General features: G+C 35.5%; 1 protein-coding gene across 8 annotated transcripts in view; it reads right to left on the reverse strand.

The window, feature by feature from the left end:
* The window catches only part of ATRX (ATRX chromatin remodeler), a 287562-nt gene that overhangs the window by 146840 nt on the left and 119644 nt on the right, over nt 1-21078 (reverse strand). For all 8 annotated transcript variants that reach the window (XM_044936882.1, XM_044936879.1, XM_044936880.1 and 5 more), the window contains 3 exons: nt 12934-13064; nt 12061-12237; nt 2438-2531 (listed from right to left, as the gene is read on the reverse strand). In XM_044936882.1, coding sequence (XP_044792817.1) covers nt 2438-2531; nt 12061-12237; nt 12934-13064 — 402 coding nt within the window. The remainder of the gene's footprint in view (nt 1-2437; nt 2532-12060; nt 12238-12933; nt 13065-21078) is intronic.

The raw sequence follows: 21078 nt of genomic DNA on the forward strand, positions 1-21078 counted from the left end.
GAGATTAAATTGCCAACATTCGCTGGATCATGGAAAAAGAGAGTTCCAGAAAAACATCTATTTCTGCTTTATTGACTATGCCAAAGCCTCTGACAATGTAGATCACAATAAATTGTGGAAAACTCTGAAAGAGATGGGAATACCACCTGCCTCTTGAGAAACCTGTATGCAGGTCAGGAAGCAACAGTTAGAAATGGACATGGAACAACAGACTGGTTCCAAATAGGGAAAGGAGTACGTCAAGGCTGTATATTGTCACCCTGCTTATTTAACTTATATGCAGAGTACATCATGAGAAATGCTGGGCTGGAGGAAGCACAAGCTGGAATCAAGATTGCTACGAGAAATATCAATCATCTCAGATATGCAGATGACATTACACTTATGGCAGAAAGTGAAGAAGAACTAAAGAGCATCTTGATGAAAGTGAAAGAGGAGAGTAAAAAAGTTGGCTTAAAGCTCAACATTCAGAAAACTAAGATCATGGCATCCGGTCCCACCACTTCATGGTGAATAGATGGGGAAACAGTGGATACAGTGGCTGACTTTTTTTTCTATGCTCCAAAATCACTGCAGATGGTGATTGTAGCCATGAAATTAAAAGACACTTACTCCTTGGAAGGAAAGTTATGACCAACCTAGATAGCATATTCAAAAGCAGAAATATTACTTTGCCAACAAATGTCCGTCAACCATTGTCAATGCTATGGTTTTTCCAGTGGTCATGTATGGATGTGCAAGTTGGACTGTGAAGAAAGCTGAGCACCAAAGAATTGATGCTTTTCGACTGTGGTATTGGAGAAGACTCTTGAGAGTCCTTGGACTGCAAGGAGATCCAACCAGTCTATCATAATAGAGATCAGTCCTGGGTATTCATTGGAAAGACTGATGCTGAAGCTGAAACTCCAATACTCTGGCCACCAGATTCAAAGAGCTGACTCATTTGAAAAGACCCTGATGCTGGGCAAGATTGAGGGCAGGAGGAGAAGGGGACAACAGAGGATGAGACGGTTGCATGGCATCACTTGGTCAATGGACATGGGTTTGGGTGGACTCCGGCAGCTGGTGATGGACAGTGAGGCCTGGCATGCTGCGGTGCATAGGGTCGCAAAGATTCTGACATGACTGAGCGACTGACTGAACTGAAAGTACAATATGCTGCTATACTCCAGGTACAACATGGTAATTATTAAGCTAAAACAATCTCAAAGTTATTACAGTTTACACATGCAAACACCCATATAGATATACATATACACACTCACACAAACACAAATTGATGGACGTATCATATTATTCCAGAGGAAATAAAAATCTTCTTAGAATGGTCAGTATTATTAAATACTATGCTAAGAAGGAAGCAAAATTTTAATCAGCTAGTAATCTAGATTAGTTATCCATGCGTATTGAAAAAACAAACACATCTTAATTAATAGAATACTAGTAGAGTTGTTTTTGTTCCATGGCTAAGTTGTATTTAGTAGTGTTATGAAAGAATAATAGCATTTATGGAGCACTTACTATCTGCAAAATAGGCATTATTTTATAAGTCCTTTAATCTCATTTAATGCCCACAATAATCAATAAGGGAAATAATAATGTTAATTTCCTCATTTACAGTTGACGAAACTGAACCACAGAGTATTCATACAAATAGGAAGTATAGTAAAACTAGGAGTTAGATTGAGGCAGTTGGTCTACAGAACCTCATAACTACTACACTACAACTTTCTACCACAGCAATGAAAAATTACAGTTCCCTGGTGGTCCAGTGATTAACAATCTGCCTTCCAATGGCAGGCAGTGGAGGAAACATGGGTTCAATACCTGATCAGGAAACTAAGATCCCACATGCCATAGGGCAACTATTGAGCCCGTGCATGCTACAGCCCATGCGTTATAACTAGAGAGACGCCTGTGCACACTGCAAGGAAATATCTCGCATGCTGCAATGAAGATCCTGCATTCGGCAACTAAGACCTGATACAGCCAAATATATAATAATTTTTTTTAAAAAAAAGGTGTTTTTGCACACTGAATGTCCACCTACTTCAGAACGTACAATTCAACTATATATAATGTTTATATACTATTTTTAAATTAATTATTTTAACAGTTTCAAATCAAAATGTTAAATATTTTACTTAACTACTATGCCCTGGTGGCTCAGACGGTAAAGGATCTACCTGCAATGCAGGAGACCCAGGTTCAGTTCCTGGGTGAGGAAGATCCCCTGGAGAACGGAATGGCAACCCACTCCAGTACTCTTGCCTGGAGAATCTCATGGACAGAGGAACATGGTGGGCTACAGTTCATGGGGTCGCAAAGAGTCTGACACGACTGAGTGATTTTCACTATTAGTAACAGCAAACTTTCTACAAATAATTTGAAGCATGGTTATTAATTTCTAAAATTTTTGAAAAAATAATATATTTACCTTGTTCTGGGCCGTTGTTCATCTTCAGATTCACTAACTTCTTCACTAACTCCAGATTCCTGAAAATCAGAATCTTCAGAATCTTCACTACTCACTTGAATAAAAAATATTAAAGGTTATTAAGTGCTTTCTAATAGGAATTCAATTTGCTTAATTTGTAAATAACATAACATTAACACTTAAGAGTATTATGAGAATAATATCTCTAGTACATATGACATCATACAGATTAGACCAGTTAATGACTCAATTGGTATTTATAAAAATCCAAGTGAAAACCAAGTATGGTCATAAAACTATGATTCTACATTAAAATATAAGTATATTAACTGTATGTAAACGGACAAAATGAAAAATTATCAGTCAATACAAGGATTCTGGTTATTTTAAGCAAGCTAAGTAGGCTGGCCAAGGTGAACTAAGGGTGATTACAGTCTCTTTGCCACTTGTAACAACTGAAAACTATGGACAGAATACACAAACAAACAACCTAAGGACTCTGCAAAGGGAATAAGAGTAGGCAGATTGGGGACTGAAATCAAAACTTAAATAATGATCCTCATAAAATTGTGTGGGAGGATGAAAGTCATGTGTTTTGTTTTTTTTTTTTTTCCCCACTCCTTTCCTGGTTTTGACAGGAAGGTGGGCTGAATTGCAAATTATGCAAAGGGTGCTGACTGCAAAACTCTGGGAGAACCTCATTTCTAGCCACAGAATTGGGAAAAAGGAGCTGAGTCCTGCCTATCACAAGAAAATAAGATGAATACCTAATTTTATTTTTTCTCTCCAAAATTTTATTTTTCTGTACCAAAATTGCCAGTAAGACACAGGCACCTAAAACCCCAGAAGAATACCTGTATTTTCTGGTCAGAGGAAGGCAGGCAGGGGAAATACAAGATAACCCGGGACTATCTTGTGGTACCAGAAAGTAAAGCATTTCTCAAAAACTGATGGGGATATATTCAAAGGATACATGATGCAACTTGAAGAAGCTCCCAGCAACCAAAGCTGGAACAATCTGAGCAATAAAATGAAAACCTGGATTGTAACTCATAAAATAAAATAAAACATCTATATGTCCATATTAATATAAGTAATGTGATAAATAGATAAATAGGGGGAAACAACTCTTCGTAGAAGTAATGAAAGAAATTGTAAATCACCACTTAAACATACAACACAATAAAAACTGCTTAGGCAGTTGGATGCTAAAATTAGTGGGTAGAAAGAAGTATGAGAAATGGAATATCTGCATTGTCTCAAAGTAGCTCTCTATAAGATATTTATTAAATCCGAACAAAAAATAGGGTTTTTTTAACAGCAGAAAAAGTCAGCAGATACCATCTTCAGTAACTTAATCCGGTTAACAATACCAATAAGAAACATACTGTTATCATACACACTCAGTACAACACATCAAGAAGGATTCAATATAACTTGCAGTACTCTTGTCACAATGTCTAATAACCTAAATCTAACCATAATAAACACTAAGCAAATACATACAGATCGACAGTCTAGAAAATAACTGATCAATGCTCTTCAAAAGTGTCAAGGTCATGAAAGAAAAGATAAAGAAACTGTCACAGACTGGAGTAGATTAAGGAGACAACTGAATTCAATGTAGGATCCTAGACTGGATTCCAAAGTGGAAAAAGAACACAAGTGGGAAAAATAATGATAACCAAATAAAATCTACAGTTTACATCAGAGGTCAGAGATCTGATGGTATTTTCAACTTTATAGGCTATAAGGTCAATGTTGCAGCCACTACTCAACTTTCTCACTGTAAACACATGAAAGCAATAATTGAGTAAGTATGACACTGCACCAATAAAACCATTTATAAAAACATGAGGGTCAGATTTAGCTTTCAGGTGTAGTTTGTCAAACACTGGCTGAATTAATAGTATCGTATCAATGTTAATTTCCTGGTTTTGATTACTGTGCTACAATAAGTATAAGATGTTAAATTAGGAAAGCTAGGTAAAGGGTATTAGTTCAAAATAAAATATTTTTAGAATATCTATTATGATCTGACATCAAAATCAAAGTTCTGGTCTATCTTTAAAAACATAGACAAGCATAATTAATATAAAGACTAGTTATGGAAGAAGAGGAGAGTGAAGAGTTACTGTTTAGTTTCAGTTTGGGATAATCAAAGAATTCTGGAGACAGACAGTGTTTATAGTTGCCCAATAATGCAAATACATTAATGCCACGGAATTGCTTCAAACAGTTAAAAATGGTTAAAAATTATGTTATGTGTATTTTGCCACAGTAAAAAAACAAACAAACAAAAATAATAAAGGAGTTCTCTGGTTGTCCAGTGGCTAAGATACCACACTCCCAATGCAGGGGGCCCAGATTCAACTCTGGTCAGGGAAATAGATACCACATACCACAACTAAGAGTTCACACGCCGCAACTAAAGATTTCACATGCTACAAGGAAGATCGAAGATCCTGGGTGCCATAAGTAAGACCTACTGCAACCAGATAAATAAAAATATTATTAAAAAAAAAAGAACTGCTAAGCAACTGGGAATTTGGGAGATCAAGATGTCCACATGCACACACAAATTCTGTGGTTAAATACAACTTTAAGCCTAGTATTAATTTTTCATCAAATATGTTATTTTAAAAATGTTCACACCTACCAAAAATTGGAAAGAATCGCCAAATGAACACCTATATCCCTTCTCTTAAATCCACTTAAAGTAGATTTGCTTTACCACATTTGCTTTATTTCTGTCTAAATATATGCACATCCTTTTTTGCCCTGAACCATTTGAAATTAAGTGCTGATATCATGACACTTCACCCTTGAGTATAAGGGCACAATCCTACATAATTAAATATCATTATAATACATAAGCAAGGTCCGACGCTGTAAAGAGTAATATTGCATAGGAACGTGGAATGTTAGGTCCATGCATCAGGGCAAATTGCAAGTTGTCAAACAGGAGATGGCAAGAGTGAACATCAACATTCTAGGAATCAGTGAACTAAAATGGACTGCAATGGGTGAATTTAACTCAGATGACCATTATACCCACTACTGTGGGCAGGAATCCCTTAGAAGAAATGGAGTAGCCATCATGGTCAACAAAAGAGTCTGAAATGCAGTACTTGGATGCAATCTCAAAAATGACAGAATGATCTCTGTTCGTTTCCAAGGCAAACCATTCAATATCATAGTAATCCAAGAATATGCCCCAACCAGTAATGCTGAAGAAGCTGAAGTTGAACGGTTCTATGAAGACCTACAAGACCTCTTAGAACCAACACCAAAAAAATATGTCCTTTTCATTATAGGAGACTAGAATGCAAAAGTAGGAAGTCAAGAAACACCTGGAGTAACAGGCAAATTTGGCCTCGGAATACGGAATGAAGCAAAGACTAATAGAGTTTTGCCAAGAGAACACACTGGCCATAGCAAACACCCTCTTCCAACAACACAAGAGATGACTCTACACAGGTATATCAACAGATGGTCAATACCAAAACCAGACTGATTATATTCTTTGCAGCCAAAGATGGACAAGCTGTATACAGTCAGCAAAAACAAGACCGGGAGCTGACTGTGGCTCAGATCATGAACTCCTTATTGCCAAATTTAGACTTAAACTGAAGAAAGTAGGGAAAACCACTAGACCATTCAGGCATAACCTAAATCAAATTCCTTATGATTATACAGTAGAAGTGAGAAATAGATTTAAGGAACTAGATCTGATAGATAGAGTGCCTGATGAACTATGGACGGAGGTTCATGACATTGTACAGGAGACAGGGATCAAGACCATCCCCATGGAAAAGAAATGCGAAAAAAGCAAAATGGCTGTCTGGGGAGGCCTTACAAATAGCTGTGAAGAGAAGCGAAAAGCAAAGGAGAAAAGGAAAGATATAAGTATCTGAATGCAGAGTTCCAAAGAATAGCAAGGAGAGATAAGAAAGCCTTCCTCAGCAATCAATGCAAAGAAATAGAAGAAAACAACAGAATGGGAAAGACTAGAGATCTCTTCAAGAAAATTGGATATACCAAGGGAACATTTCATGCAAAGATGGGCTCGATAAAGGACAGAAATGGTATGCACCTCACAAAGGCAGAAGATATTAAGAAGAGGTGGCAAGATACACAGAAGAACTGTACAAAAATGATCTTCACGACCCAGATAATCATGATGGTGTGATCTAGATGGTGTGACCTAGAGCCAGACATCCTGGAATGGGAAGTCAAGTGGGCCTTAGGAAACACCACTATGAACAAAGGTAGTGGACGTGATGGAATTGCAGCTGAGCTATTTCAAATCCTGGAAGATGATGCTGTGAAAGTGCTGCACTCAATATGCCAATAAATTTGGAAAACTCAGCAGTGGCGACAGGACTGGAACAGGTCAGTTTTCATTCCAATCCCAAAGAAAGGCAATGCCAAAGAATGCTCAAACTACCACACAATTGCACTCATCTCACATGCTGGTAAAGTAATGCTCAAAATTATCCAAGCCAGGCTTCAGCAATACATGAACCGTGAACTTCCAGATGTTCAAGCTGGTTTTAGAAAAGGCAGAGGAACCAGAGATCAAATTGCCAACATCTGCTGGATCATCGAAAAAGCAAGAGAGTTCCAGAAAAACATCTATTTCTGCTTTATTGACTATGCCAAAGCCTTTGACTGTGTGGACCACAATGAACTGTGGAAAATTCTTCAGGAGATGGGAATACCAGACCACCTGACCTGCCCCTTGAGAAACCTGTATGCAGGTCAAGAAGCAACAGTTAGAACTGGACATGGAACAACAGACTGGTTCCAAATAGTAAAAAGGAGTACGTCAAGGCTGTATATTGTCATCAGGCTTATTTAACTTATATGCAGAGTACATCATGAGAAATGCTGGGCTGAAAGAAGCACAAGCTGGAATCAAGATTGCCAGGAGAAATATCAATAACCTCAGATATGCAGATGACACCACCCTTATGGCAGAAAGTGAAGAGGAACTAAAAAGCCTCTTGATGAAAGTGAAAGAGGAGAGTGAAAAAAGTTGGCTGAAAGCTCAATATTCAGAAAACTAAGATCATGGCATCTCGTCCTGTCACTTCATGGGAAATAGATGGGGAAACAGTGGAAACACTGTCAGACTTTATTTTGGGGGGCTCCAAAATCACTGCAGATGGTGACTGCAGCCATGAAATTAAAAGACGCTTACTCCTTGGAAGGAAAGTTATGACCAACCTAGATAGCATATTCAAAAGCAGAGACAATACTTTGCCAACACAGGTCTGTCTAGTCAAGGCTATGGTTTTTCCAGTGGTCATGTATGGATGTGAGAGTTGGACTGTGAAGAAAGCTGAGCGCTGAAGAATTGATGCTTTTGAACTGTGGTGTTGGAGAAGACTCTTGAGAGTCCCTTGGACTACAAGGAGATCCAACCAGTCCATTCTAAAGGGGATCAGTCCTGGGTGTTCTTTGGAAGGAAGGATGCTAAAGCTGAAACTCCAATACTTTGGCCACCTCATGCGAAGAGTTGACTCACTGGAAAAGACTCTAATGCTGGGAGGGATTGGGGGCAGGAGGAGAAGGGGATGACAGAGGATGAGATGGCATCACCAACTCGATGGACATGAGTTTGAGGTAACTCCAGGAGTTGGTATGGACAGGGAGGCCTGGCATGCTGCAGTTCATGGGGTCGCAAAGAGTCAGACATGACTGAGTGAGTGAACTGACTGACTGATAATACATGAGAAAAATAACATGAACCTAATATAATCTATTATAAAGGCAGTCACTGCATTCTTGAAATTACCACGAAAATAATTTTTACATATTTTTTCAAATTTAGGTGAAAATGTTCACGTTACACTTAATAATTAAGCTATTAGCTTCTGATTTTTCCCTATTGCCCATCATAAGTTTCCAGACAATATAGAGACACAAGAGTTTGCAAAACTTGGAAAATGGTGCAATTCCGAATGTAGTATCAATCACTATTACATTAATCTTTATTAGAAACATAAATAAGATAGAATTTTAGTTTACTTCCTTCTACACAAACAGACAAAAAAAAAAATAGTTGGATTATAAGTTAGCCACAGAAAAGGACAGTGGAAACACAGGTCACAGAAAACTTGGATTTCAATAAAACATTTCAAATGTATTTGGCCCACAGTTGCTGCCGACGCTACTATTTAGTTGTTAAGTCGTGTCTGACTCTCTGTGAAGCCACGGACTGTAACCCACCAGTCTCTCTTGTCCATGGGACTTCCCAGGCAAGAATACTAGAGTGGGTTGCCATTTCCTTCTCCAGGGAATCTTCCCGACCCAGGGATCAAACTCATGTCTCCTGCTTGGCAGATGGGTTCTTTACCACTGAGCCACCTGGGAAGTCCTATTTGACCCAGTAAACGAATCTATATTCCTGAGCTAATAAGCCTCAGAGGCAAAATTAGTATTTCTCCTTTTGAAGATGCACAGGAAATCATGCTGTTTTCTAATATGTTAAATCACTCAGTTCCTTTATAGAATCTGAAAGACCAGCTTGTACTCATGTTGCAAAGAAATTTATGAAAAATGCATTCACAAAATGAGGTACTATTATTTTTTTGTTTACATGAAAATGTCCAAGGCATATTAAGTATATGCGTGTGTGGGGAATGGGTACCTTCCTCCTCTTCTTTAATGGATAGCTGTTGTTCCATAGCCCTTTAAATGCTCAGGATTGCAAGATTCTTTCCCTAGCCTTCTATTTGTACAACATTACAGCTCTGCTGGGTAATCTCATTATTATACATATACAAGGACAACTGAACTTGACATCAACTATGGCAATATCCTCCAAATAGATTCAAAGCCTTCAGTTCAGTTCAGCCGCTCAGTCGTGTCCGTCTCTTTGCAACTCCATATACTGCAGCACGCCAGGCTTCCCTGTCCATCACCAACTCCCAGAGCTTCCTCAAACTCATGTCCATTGAGTCGGTGATGCCATCCAACCATGTCATCCTCTATTGTCCCCTTCTCCTCCTGCCCTCAATCTTTCCCAGCATCAGGGTCTTTTCAAATGAGTCAGCTCTTCACATCAGGTGGCCAAAGTATTAGAGGTTCAGCTTCAGCATCAGTTCTTCCAATGAATATTCAGGACTGATTTCCTTTAAGATGGACTGGTTGGATCCCCTTGTAGTCCAAGGGACTCTCAAAAGTCTTCTCCAACAAAACAATTCAAAAGCAACAATTCTCCACTGCTCAGCTTTCTTTATGGTCCAACTCTCACATGCATACATGTACTGGAAAAACCACAGCTTTGACTAGATGGACCTTTGTCAGGAAAGTAATGTCTCTGCTTTTTAATATGCTGTCTAGGTTGGTCATAGTTTTTCTTTCAAGGAGCAAGCGTCATTTAATTTCATGGCTGCAGTCACCATCTGCAGTGATTTTGGAGCCCAAGAAAATAAACTCTGTCATGGTTTCCATCATTTCCCCATCTATTTGCCATGAAGTAATGGAACTGGATGCCATGATCTTAGTTTTTTTAATGTTGAGTTTTAAACCAGCTTTTTCACTCTCCTCTTTCATCAAGAGGCTCTTTACCCCCTCTTCACTTTCTGCCATAAGGGTGGTATCATCTGCGTATCTGTGGTTATTGATATTTCTCCTGGTTATCGGATCAAAGCCCTCAGTCTCACAGAATAACAGGCAACAAATCTGACCATATTACATCCTTAGTTGAAACCTTTCAATGGAACAATGAGTGGCTGTACTGAAGTTATGAATCTTGAATGCTGCTAATGAATGTCTTGTGCCTTTATCTAGGTGAACATGTTCATCTAGATTTCCACTTACAGAGACTTCCCTGATGGTCCAGTGGCTAAGACTCCATGTTCCCAATGCAGGGGGCCTGGGTTCTATCCCTGATCAGGGAACTAGATCCCACATGCCGCAACTAAGAGTTCAAATGCTGCAACCAGAAAAAAACTCTGCTTGCCACAACTAAGACCCAGGGCAACCAAATAAATAAATAATTTCTCTAAACGCTGTCCACTTATGAAATATATGCTTTTCTGTATATATATATACCTTAAACAGCTTTTTAAATAGTGGCACCTCTCTGTGAATATACTAAAAACAAACTGTACACTGTAAGCAGGTAAACTGTATGATTTTAAAATTATGTCTCAATACAGCTATGATATAAAAATAATTTTTAAAATTAAATTTTTTTTTTAACTTTTCAAAAGCTCTCCATTCTATAGAGCCAATGTACTTCTCAGATATTTCCAAAAATGCTTTCTTATTCGTAGTGGTGTTAATCTTCCTGACAGGAATTGGGTAATAAAGTCTTCAAAGTCTGTCCCAAAGAAGAATAAACTTTCTTTGAACTTCTTGTTAGCCAAAATCCTCAGGAAAAGTTCACATTTAATTGCTCAATATATTATTTAATATGAGAATGCTCTCCACCAACTCTCAAGTAAAATGAACACACCAAAAAGATGTACCATATTCACTCTACAGCCTCATGTACCCATGAGTCCACTGTCAAGTACTCCAATTTGAGGAACAGGATTATAAGGATCTACAGTATCTGATCTCTGTCTTATTGGTCCAGCCTAATTTCCTGCTGTTTCTTTCCTTACTCCCTTCTATACTCCAGCCATACCACATGAATTGCATCCCGTCCACCATGTGCTAAACAATTGCAGAGGTTTTTAAAACTTTTTCCCAGCTTATATTATAAATTTTAACAACAAATCTACCTTCTCCCCATTTAGAACTTTATCTGCTGGATGAAACTCTCCATCTTTGTCAAGTCTTCTCTGTTGATAACCCCAACCTCTAAAAAGCTAAAGAAATCCTCTTTATGCCACATCTTAACTTACAATTTGTTACACAAGACAACCTTCATGGTACTACAAGTTCTTATAATACTAATGTCAGTAATTCTTATTAAACCTGTGACTGCCAAAACTGGCTACATATCCAAATCATTTGAGAGATACTTTTAATACGTATGGATACCTAGGTTCCCACCACCATCAATTATGCTTCAATTGGCTAGAGGTGGAGCCCTGACATAGGAAGGTATATTTTTAAATCCCCCAAGTGTTCTGCATGTGTAGCCAGGTTGAAAACTATCATATAAAACAGTGATTTCTTTATTCATTTTATATCCTCAATGTTTACCATGATGTTGGAAACATGTAACTAACTCAGTGCAGAAAGACACAATTTAATGTAATAAAAAATTAATCTGGCTACATGTAAGTTTTACACATAAGCTTGCATAAATCTATCCAAATTAACTATATCTTCTATCTTTCCTCAGGAAAGCATTACTTCTTCCTATAGTTACAGACAGTCTTATATCTTCCACATGACCTTAATGCATATTTTATTTATTGTCATATTTATCTTTTTAATCTAGATGTATATGACTGCTAAAGGTCAAAAATATTCTTTGTCATCTCTCAAGTTTCTGGGTTACCTTCCCACTCTAAATTCTTTATTTCACTCTCAGCATAGCTGTTGTCAGTGTGCAGACACTCACCTAATATAGGTGGTCAATTGTTGGAGCAGTATGTTCTTTACCAGTATGAACCAGTATGTTGTTCACTATCAAAATGAAAATATCTTACCCTTCCTTCTATTTCTGCTTTTGGCTTCTTTGTGCTCTTTAGGCTTCATCTTTTTTTCTTCTCCAGATTCTCCATCACTCAGAGTCAGCTTGTGTCTCAAAAGCCTATGTCTGTATCTTGGCTTCTTAGATTCTTCAGAATCTGAATCTGATTCAGAAATGGTTTGATTTTTTATTTCTAAATAGAGAAAACAAATCATTAAAACCTTCAGCCTTTTTTCCTTTAAAATGTTGTACACCTACATATTCTGTTTGTAGATAATTATCATGATTTATGGAACTGATCAGAGCTGCATACTTACCTTGTTAAATTGTTGATACCAAGCAATCTCATACATCACACTTGATCTATTACTATCATTAAGTAGCAATGAAATATCACCAATATACATTTATAGATTTTTAAAAGGTAAAAAATATTTTGCTTTACAACCCATATATTTATTGGCAGTGACTGACAAAATTTGCACAATTATTACCAGATATTCAAAAGGATTAATGGTAGCAACGTTTTAAACGTTTTAATAAACTTCAAACATATATTATTAAGAGATTTCATGGTCAGACAGTCTTCAAAGACTGAACTGGTCAAACAACAAAATTATGACATCCTATACTTCTCTCTGGCTTCCCTGGTGGCTCAAATACTAAAGAATCTGACTGCAGTGTGGGAGACCTGGGTTCAATCACTGGGTTGGGAAGACCCTGGAGAAGGAAATGGCAACCCACTCCAGTATTCTTGCCTGGAGAATCCCATGGACAGAGGACCCTGGCATGCTACAGTCCACGGGGTCACAGAGTTGGACACGACTGCAACTACCATTTCACTTCACTTCACTTCATTTCACTTCATACTTCTCTCTGGGGAACTCACCCTCATCTCCAGGGTTTTCTTCATTGTGTTTTCCAGTTCTTTTCTTCCCTTCTTCTGACTCATCTGAAGATCCATCCTCATCGGAGGAAAGATTGGCTTTAATTTCTTCTAAAAGCATCTTCTTGGCAATTCTCGAGAATAAAAAGACAATAAATACTATATATTTGGTGGTGAAGTATTACAAATTAAAAACAAATGGAATTATATATATCAAAATAAAAATAATTTTTTCAGTAGATTTTTATTATAAATAAGTCTATCAAAGTCTATTTTAATTTAAAGTACTAACCAAAACTTTTGAAAATGCTCTTAGCACTGATTTTCTCCCAGTGCTATTCAATTTCACAATATACTTAAAAATCTCAGGGATGTTTCTACTATTTTCACCAGTTGCAACTTCATGCTGGATATCCTTCCAATCCTCTACTTGCTCTGCTGCCACCATCCGACAACTACAGTATCAGACAGGCCCACAATAGTAAATCAATTCATTCAAACAAATGGCATTTCAACACAAAACTCCACATGAAAGGATTTATTCAACAGTAAAACATATTCTTAGAAAATTAGTGTCTAATAAACCACTATTGTGAAACAGTGCCTCAAACTAGTGAATAACATTTTTGGCTCTTGAAAGTATACAACATATATTAAAATACTAAAGCAATAAAAAATCCCTAATAATATTCAAACTAAGGCAGAAAAGGGGCAAGAGTGCTATTTACTATGTACATAGTTAAAGAACACAAATTACTATCAAAAAGTTTTTACTTTCCAAAAAAGTAAGATAATGCATTAGCCTAAAGCGTACCAAAATTTTTCCAGATGCTCCTCAAAGATCAGTTTGCCAACAAAAAAATAAACTGCTCAAAGCATGAGAAAATATTTAATACCATCTTATGTTAAAATAAAATATATTCCTAATAAATTTTCATGTTTGCACTAAAGGAAGATATCAAAAAGTGTAAGATAAAAACAATTTTTGTGTAAGATGAGGTAATTTGCACCTTTAGATATAAATTCATAAATCAGAATAACAAAGGGAAACCTTATAAAAAGGCTCAAAAGTTGGCATGATTCTTGGTTTTCCCTGAACTAGCTTCTATATGGATAAATATCTACTCTGTAATCATGAAAGACTCTAGCTCAGTCAAAATCTTGGAGCTAGAATTAAGAGACTTTTGTTATTTTTAAATTTGAAATTATTTTTATTTATTAACATGAACTCACATTAAATCAAGAATTCATTCAATGGTAGGAGGTGTTAATGTATGTTAATGTTTTCTTAATTTTATTTGAAAGATAGATTGCTCATTGCAATTTATATTCAAAGATATATAGCAAAAGCACCTAGGCAGACTAAAGCAAACAAAACAGCTAATCACTTTCATAAATGCTGATATGCCCTTTGGTCCTTCCTTCCTAAACAGATAGATAAGGAACATTTAGACAACAGAGAGAGCTACACAAATTGCAAGAAGAAACCACAGATGAGTTAGCTTTTCTGAGGATTTCTAACTTGATTTGCATTTTAATTAAGTGGGGATTAGATCATTCCAATTTAAATCCTACTAGAGTTGCATTGGTGGCTCAGATGGCAAAGAATCCACCTGCAATGCAAGAGACCTGGGTTCAACCCCTGGGTTGGGAAGATCCCCTGGAGAGGGGAATGGCAATCCACTCCAGTATTTTTGATTGGAAAATCCCTAGGACCAAGGAGCCTGGCAGGCTACAGTCCATGGGGTCACAGAGAGTTGGACACAACTGAGAGAGACTAAGTTTAAACTTCTACATCAGTGGTTTCCTAACTGTACATAGTTTGGACTGTACATAGTAAAGGTTTTTAAAATGTGGACAACTTACATTTTGCCAAGAAAAAAAATTAAACCCAAGTATCATTTATTTCATCATTTTATAAAGTATAAACATACCCTCCACAAATTAGGAGACAGTTTCAAAATAAAGAGTGCCTCTTTAATTAAAAGCATCCTTCTGGAAAAACTCTCTAAAATTATCTTTTATACATACCACATCATCATTTCCCATGAACAAGGGAAGACTTTTTCAAGCCAATTTGAGTAAAAACACAGATTTGGAATGAATAAGTGTATGTTCATGTGTGTGTACACATAATATGAAGCACTGGATACTAGGTTATAAATAGAAAAACACAGTTTAAGTGCAGTTACAAGATCTTTTATCACCATTTGAGTGGTATAATAATAGCAAACAAGAATACAATTATTAATTTAGTTACTTAAAGGTTAGTTCAATCACCTGATTTTAGTTTGCATTTACAAGTTTAAAAAATGTCATAAGCTCCATATAATCTATAAAGACTTGGTTGTTAATTTTAGGAAACCACATATTTCTTCTTTCGAACTCTAGATTCCTAATAAGTCTACTAACTGAAAAGTCAAAACATGTAAACTTACAAATACTAAAATTCTAGGCTGTCATGAAGAAACTAACATGAAATACGTAAGATAATAAGATTCTATACCAACTGAAAAATCACACAATAAATCATGGAAAATGAAATGAGATCTACACATTGAAGAATTACTTGATTTATCAACAACCTTCAATAAAGTCATAATATACAGAACAATTACAGACACTTTAGATGCAAAAAAAATTATAGAGAATGCTCATTTTTCTCCAAACTGAAAGTTATACAGAGTAATGGAGATTCCCTAAGCTTTACCTCACTAAGATGTTTTAGATTTGCCTTTTGAGCAAAGGAAAGCCTAATGAATAGCCATATACATAAGCCCTAAAAAGAATAATAAAATAAAATAATTTTGCATAAATAATGGCTGATGGCTCAAGTCCAATAGGTCAAAGACTTAATGTATCATACAACTAGCCCATCACATAACCTACAACTCAAAGTTAGAACTTAATTTGAAAGACCCAAAGGCTGAGGCTGACCTTCAACCTGAGTATTCAAACATGTTGAGGTGAGATGTGTCCCATCTACAAAGCCTGCAGTGAGATTCTTTAAGGGAAACTCCACTACATTAACTCTTGAGTCACGGGCCACAGAAACTTCAAGGACATCATCACTTGAGAACCAGCTCAGGCTGGGAAAGCATCATTTTGGAGGCCTCAGCTAGACCCATGCTGGAATGCATGTGATGGATGTATAGTCATGATCCCCAGTTGATTCTGTTTGCTCTGAAGTTTCCTTTCTTGAGGTTTTCCAGGATGTTTCTGAGAAAATCATCCAGGCAACAAGGTACTGCCCCTAGAATCTCAATACTCAACACAACATCTTGGTGCAGGTATAGCATGCAAAGCAGTCACAACTCTATCAGAAGCATCAGAGGCACTAGTTGTGCCACACTTGTGGCAGAAAACCTGGCAGAGCCAGAAGTAATGGAGCCACTTCTCCATTTTCCTGAAAGGGAAGGAAAGGAGATGGGAAGAAAGCAAAACAATATGGAAAGGAGGGTAAAAACCCACAAACAATGATCAGAAGTGGTAGCATAAAAGAATAAATAATAGAACCTCAAAACTCAAACAAGCTAAGTCTTCTAAATCACATAATGAATACCAAGATAAGATAATGCCTTATTATCCTTGCACCATCAGCTACTAAAATAAAGCAAAAATAAAATAAGGAATGAGGCCAACAATGCAAAGACAAATGAGCAATCACACAGAGAGCAAGCGAGCCAAGAAAGCCTTTAGTAATTCTGATCCTTCCTAGAAAGGAAATTAGTAATGCCTCTTGTTTAAGCACTCAAACAGGAAAAGAAAGTAAACCACCTCTTGGCTGGTAGAAAAATCGATAATTCAAAACACTCAGTTTCTTAAAAAGGAATAATCAAGAGAATCTCTTGCACCAGGGAATTTTAGAGAAACAGCCATTACAAAAGCAACACAAAATGTTAGAGCTGAAGAAAGGACCTCAGAGTCCAAGTTTGTCATTTCATAGATGAGGAAACAGGCTTAAAAAGGGGAAATGACTTGGCCAAAGAAACAAAGCTAATAAGTGGCAAAGCCAGAAGTACAATCTAAGCTCCTAAATCCCAATCTGCTACTAATTTTACTATGTTAGTCCTATATTCTCTACTTATTCACTACTACTGTGCTAATTAATGAATGCTTAGGGCAATACACTAAAGTCACATTCTTAAAGATATCTCACTGATTTTTAAGTTTTCACTAATTTTTAAGATCATGTATTTAGAAATGAAAGAATTAAAGCTTTCATTTTTAAAGATTTAAAAAAAGAGTTGTAAACATCTTTCATCTAGTATGCACTATCTCTAAAATACTGATAGACCATTTCAGATATCCCCAACAATCTACTGTCTTTATCTTTCAAGAGATTCTGAAAATAGGGTTGAAGAAAATTACTAAATGAAACCACATTTTTAGAAAGCCAAAACACTGTGGATCCATACACAAAGGTGACAAATTAATTTTTTTTGCATTCTGTGCATAATATCACAAAAGAATAGTTAAAACAGAGAATTCTGAATAAGATTATAGTTTTAGAGATAAAAAACAACTGTCTAAGTAAATGCAATACTAAAACAACACACCATATATAAAAGGTTGATCTATAAAACAATTCAAATAACTACAGTCAAAAAATGTTGAATAAATAAAATTTCATACAACAAAAATTTTTTTGAGAACAGGGTGAGGAACACATATCCCTCTAGTATGGAGGGACGCTTTGTTTTAACAAATATTATATACTTCAGGTTGAGAAAAAAAGATAAACATTTCATAGAACTACAAAGGAATTCCTCATCTTCAAACTCTGTATTAGTATTTTTTTAAACTCTGGTTCAAAATTAGCTTTTTTTTTTTTTTTTTTTGGTCACTTGGCTAGGCTTGAATCAAATCCAACCCCACGGCAGTAGAAACAGAGTCCTAATCACTGGACCACCAGGGAAGGCTCCAAAATTGATACTGGGTTAAACCTGAATGAACTTTTTGACCAATCCAGTATCTTGATATGACCCTTTCTATGAAAAAAATATAACCAAGGCATAATCATCTATACCTATAAAGAGTGCTATTCGTGAGATAATGATGAAGTCACTAAATAACCACAAAGCTAAACAACACCTTGAAATATTTTAGTCACATGTTCTATAATGTTTGTAATTAATGAAAAACATCACCGTTTACTTAAAATTAGTATCAAATAACTTTAAAAAAATCTTAGGAGTAGAAAGATAAAAGCTGTATGAAATTAAGAATTCAAAGCTTATTAACAATTTATACATGGGCTCAAATTACAAAATGTGTATTTCCTGATTTTATGTAAAAATCTAAGCCAATTTTAGAGAAAATTTTAATAAGAAATTTATTAACATTGATATTAATTTAGGAAATTTGATCATACTAAAGAACTAGTTCAATTTTTTTATATTCAATACTTGAAAAGTAAAATCAAAGAATTTGCCTTAATTTTATTTTCAAAATCCAAAGACTATATAGTCATAAAGATGAACCTGTTTTGCTTACCCTAAAAAATCCAAACTCTCTCTTTTTTGGGGAGTGGGGATGGGAGCTTTTTCTCATTTTCTGAAAGTCCCAATATCACCAAACAATAGAAAATAGGAAAAAAAGGCTGAACATAATGTTTATATCTCAGGTAGATTATATCTAGTGGCTAGACCACCTGTATTATACTTGACTTACAATACTTACCTGCATTGGAAAGACAAAGCAAATTGAAAAAAAAATTGCCTTAAAATTGCCAGATATTTAAAACCATTATTCAAACATAAAACAAGTAAAATACTCATTTAAAACCTATCTTTGTTTTTAAAGCTCAATGAAAACTAAAGCAATTTTGCAAATCAAATAGGAGCACTATGAAAAAAAATTCACAGAAAAAAATTATTGCAGTTTAGCAAATTTGTAGAGAACAGCTAAAGGCATATATAGAAGATGAACATTTGTAAATGTGCTTAAAAAAGAAACCAAAGTCATATGTCGAAGGGACCTGACATATATTAGAGCCAATAATCTTTGCTGAAGCCAAGTAAACAATCATCAAATATCTTTATTAGAATGAAAAACATCCAGGAATCATTAATCACTTCCCAAAACATGCTTGATTAATAGCACAGAGCCTGCATCAACAGGATACACCAAGCTAGTAGGGGAAAAAACTAATCATTTGTATGTTTTCCAATCTGAAAAGCAAAGTAGTACCAAATTGTATAACAACTGGAAAAACTAAGGCTACAATGTAGTCGCACAATAATGAAGCAGAAATTCTATTAACAATGGGCAATTTCTTTAAGCAATCTCCACATCAAATTTTGCTTCAATGAAAAAAATTAGCCCCACTGAGAGAAATTATGAGAAAAACTATGCAATATTAGTTGACCTAACTAAGCATTTTTCTACTATAAAGTAAATATTAATATATATATGTGTGGCAGCAATGGCACCCCACTCCAGTACTCTTGCCTGGAAAATCCCATGGACGGAGGAGCCTGGTAGGCTGCAGTCCATGGGGTCGCTAAGAGTCAGACACGACTGAGCAACTTCCCTTTCACTTTTCACTTTCACGCATTGGAGAAGGAAATGGCAACCCACTCCAGTGTTCTTGCCTGGAGAATCCCAGGGACCGGGGAGCCTGGTGGGCTTCCGTCTATGGGGTTGCACAGAGTTGGACACAACTGAAGTGACTTAGCAGTTAGCAGAGGATATACATATAAAAAGCCTCAATTTTAAGCTAATTTTGGATTTTAAAAATTTGCAGATTTAGGAAAAATTCTGACAATCTAGTTTTTTTCCTTTAAAAGCTCAGTTTTAAATATTTTCCACACCCTGTAAAAAATACAAATAAAGAATATTCTGAAAATAATTCTTCTGGAGGGGGATGGATTCTTCAGTGATAGTTTAACATGCAACCTCTAAAGAAAAGCCTGATTTAATAATCCTCAACACCATCACTATATAACTTAAATACACTACTATGTTATGACTGAGGCTAATTCACAGTGCAGGTATGAAAATAAACATTAAATATCCTTTTAATGAAAGAATCAATTTAAAACATAACAGATATGTGAAAGGCAACATTAACATAATGGCACATTCAAATAAATGACTTTAAAATTACATGTATAATTTAAATAATCTGACAAATTGATATCATTTTCCCTTCCAAAAGTATATAAAGTCTGTTATAAAATCTGAATTAAATTCTGTTATACAAAATTCAAAATATAAAGTTCGTCTATTTATATTTTTTCTAAAAAGCTGAAACAAAAATTATAAAAGTTAAACTGTTGCTCAACCTATAATTTTTATCACTGTTTACTAAATGTAATTAAATAGCAATTATTTTACAAGTTAGACCACTCTATCTCACAATAGCATACATTTACTTTCGAATACGAATGATACTATATAATAGCATGCTAAAATAACAAACTTATTTATTCACACCTACTAAAATATTCAGGACATGACTAAGTTCTTTAAATTACCTCAAAACCTACAATAACTTTAAAATGAAAAAGATAAATTGTAATGAAATCTGTCATAAAACTTTCACACACATAGGTAAGTATATATGTCATATATGAGAACATATGTTTTAAGAATTATAAAGTATTCACTTCCTCAATTTCAAAAATACCAAAATTTTGTTAACTATAAACTAGCTTGCATATCTTGGCTCTAACAAATTGTTTCAACTCTCATGAAAAGAGCGATTATAATAAAAATTAAAAGCTTGAACAAGAAAAAAGTTTTACAGACATTTATTGCATCCAAATAATTAACCATTTGCATTAATACACTATTTACTTGTCCATAAATATCAACAGTGAAAATGTGTTACAATACTGCTAAAAAGGCAAAGCATATGAAATTTATACACAATTGTGTACAAATTTATACATCATTACAATATGCTGTTTACTAAAATATATCCTATTCAAAAATGTAAAAGGTAAAAAATAACTCCGAGACTTTATCATGATCTGAAAACAAAGTTATAAAACTTGCTTAGTGCATATTCAAATATGCTCAAGTACATTGTCTATACTAAAATAATTCAAAAAGGTATTGTATCCCCATTATTAGATAACACATGGGTATTAGATACCTCTTTGGTATACTGGATATGAAACAAGTTATTAATGGCATATT

The sequence above is a fragment of the Bubalus bubalis genome, chromosome X, assembly GCF_019923935.1.
Source record: "Bubalus bubalis isolate 160015118507 breed Murrah chromosome X, NDDB_SH_1, whole genome shotgun sequence".
NCBI lineage: Eukaryota > Metazoa > Chordata > Mammalia > Artiodactyla > Bovidae > Bubalus > Bubalus bubalis.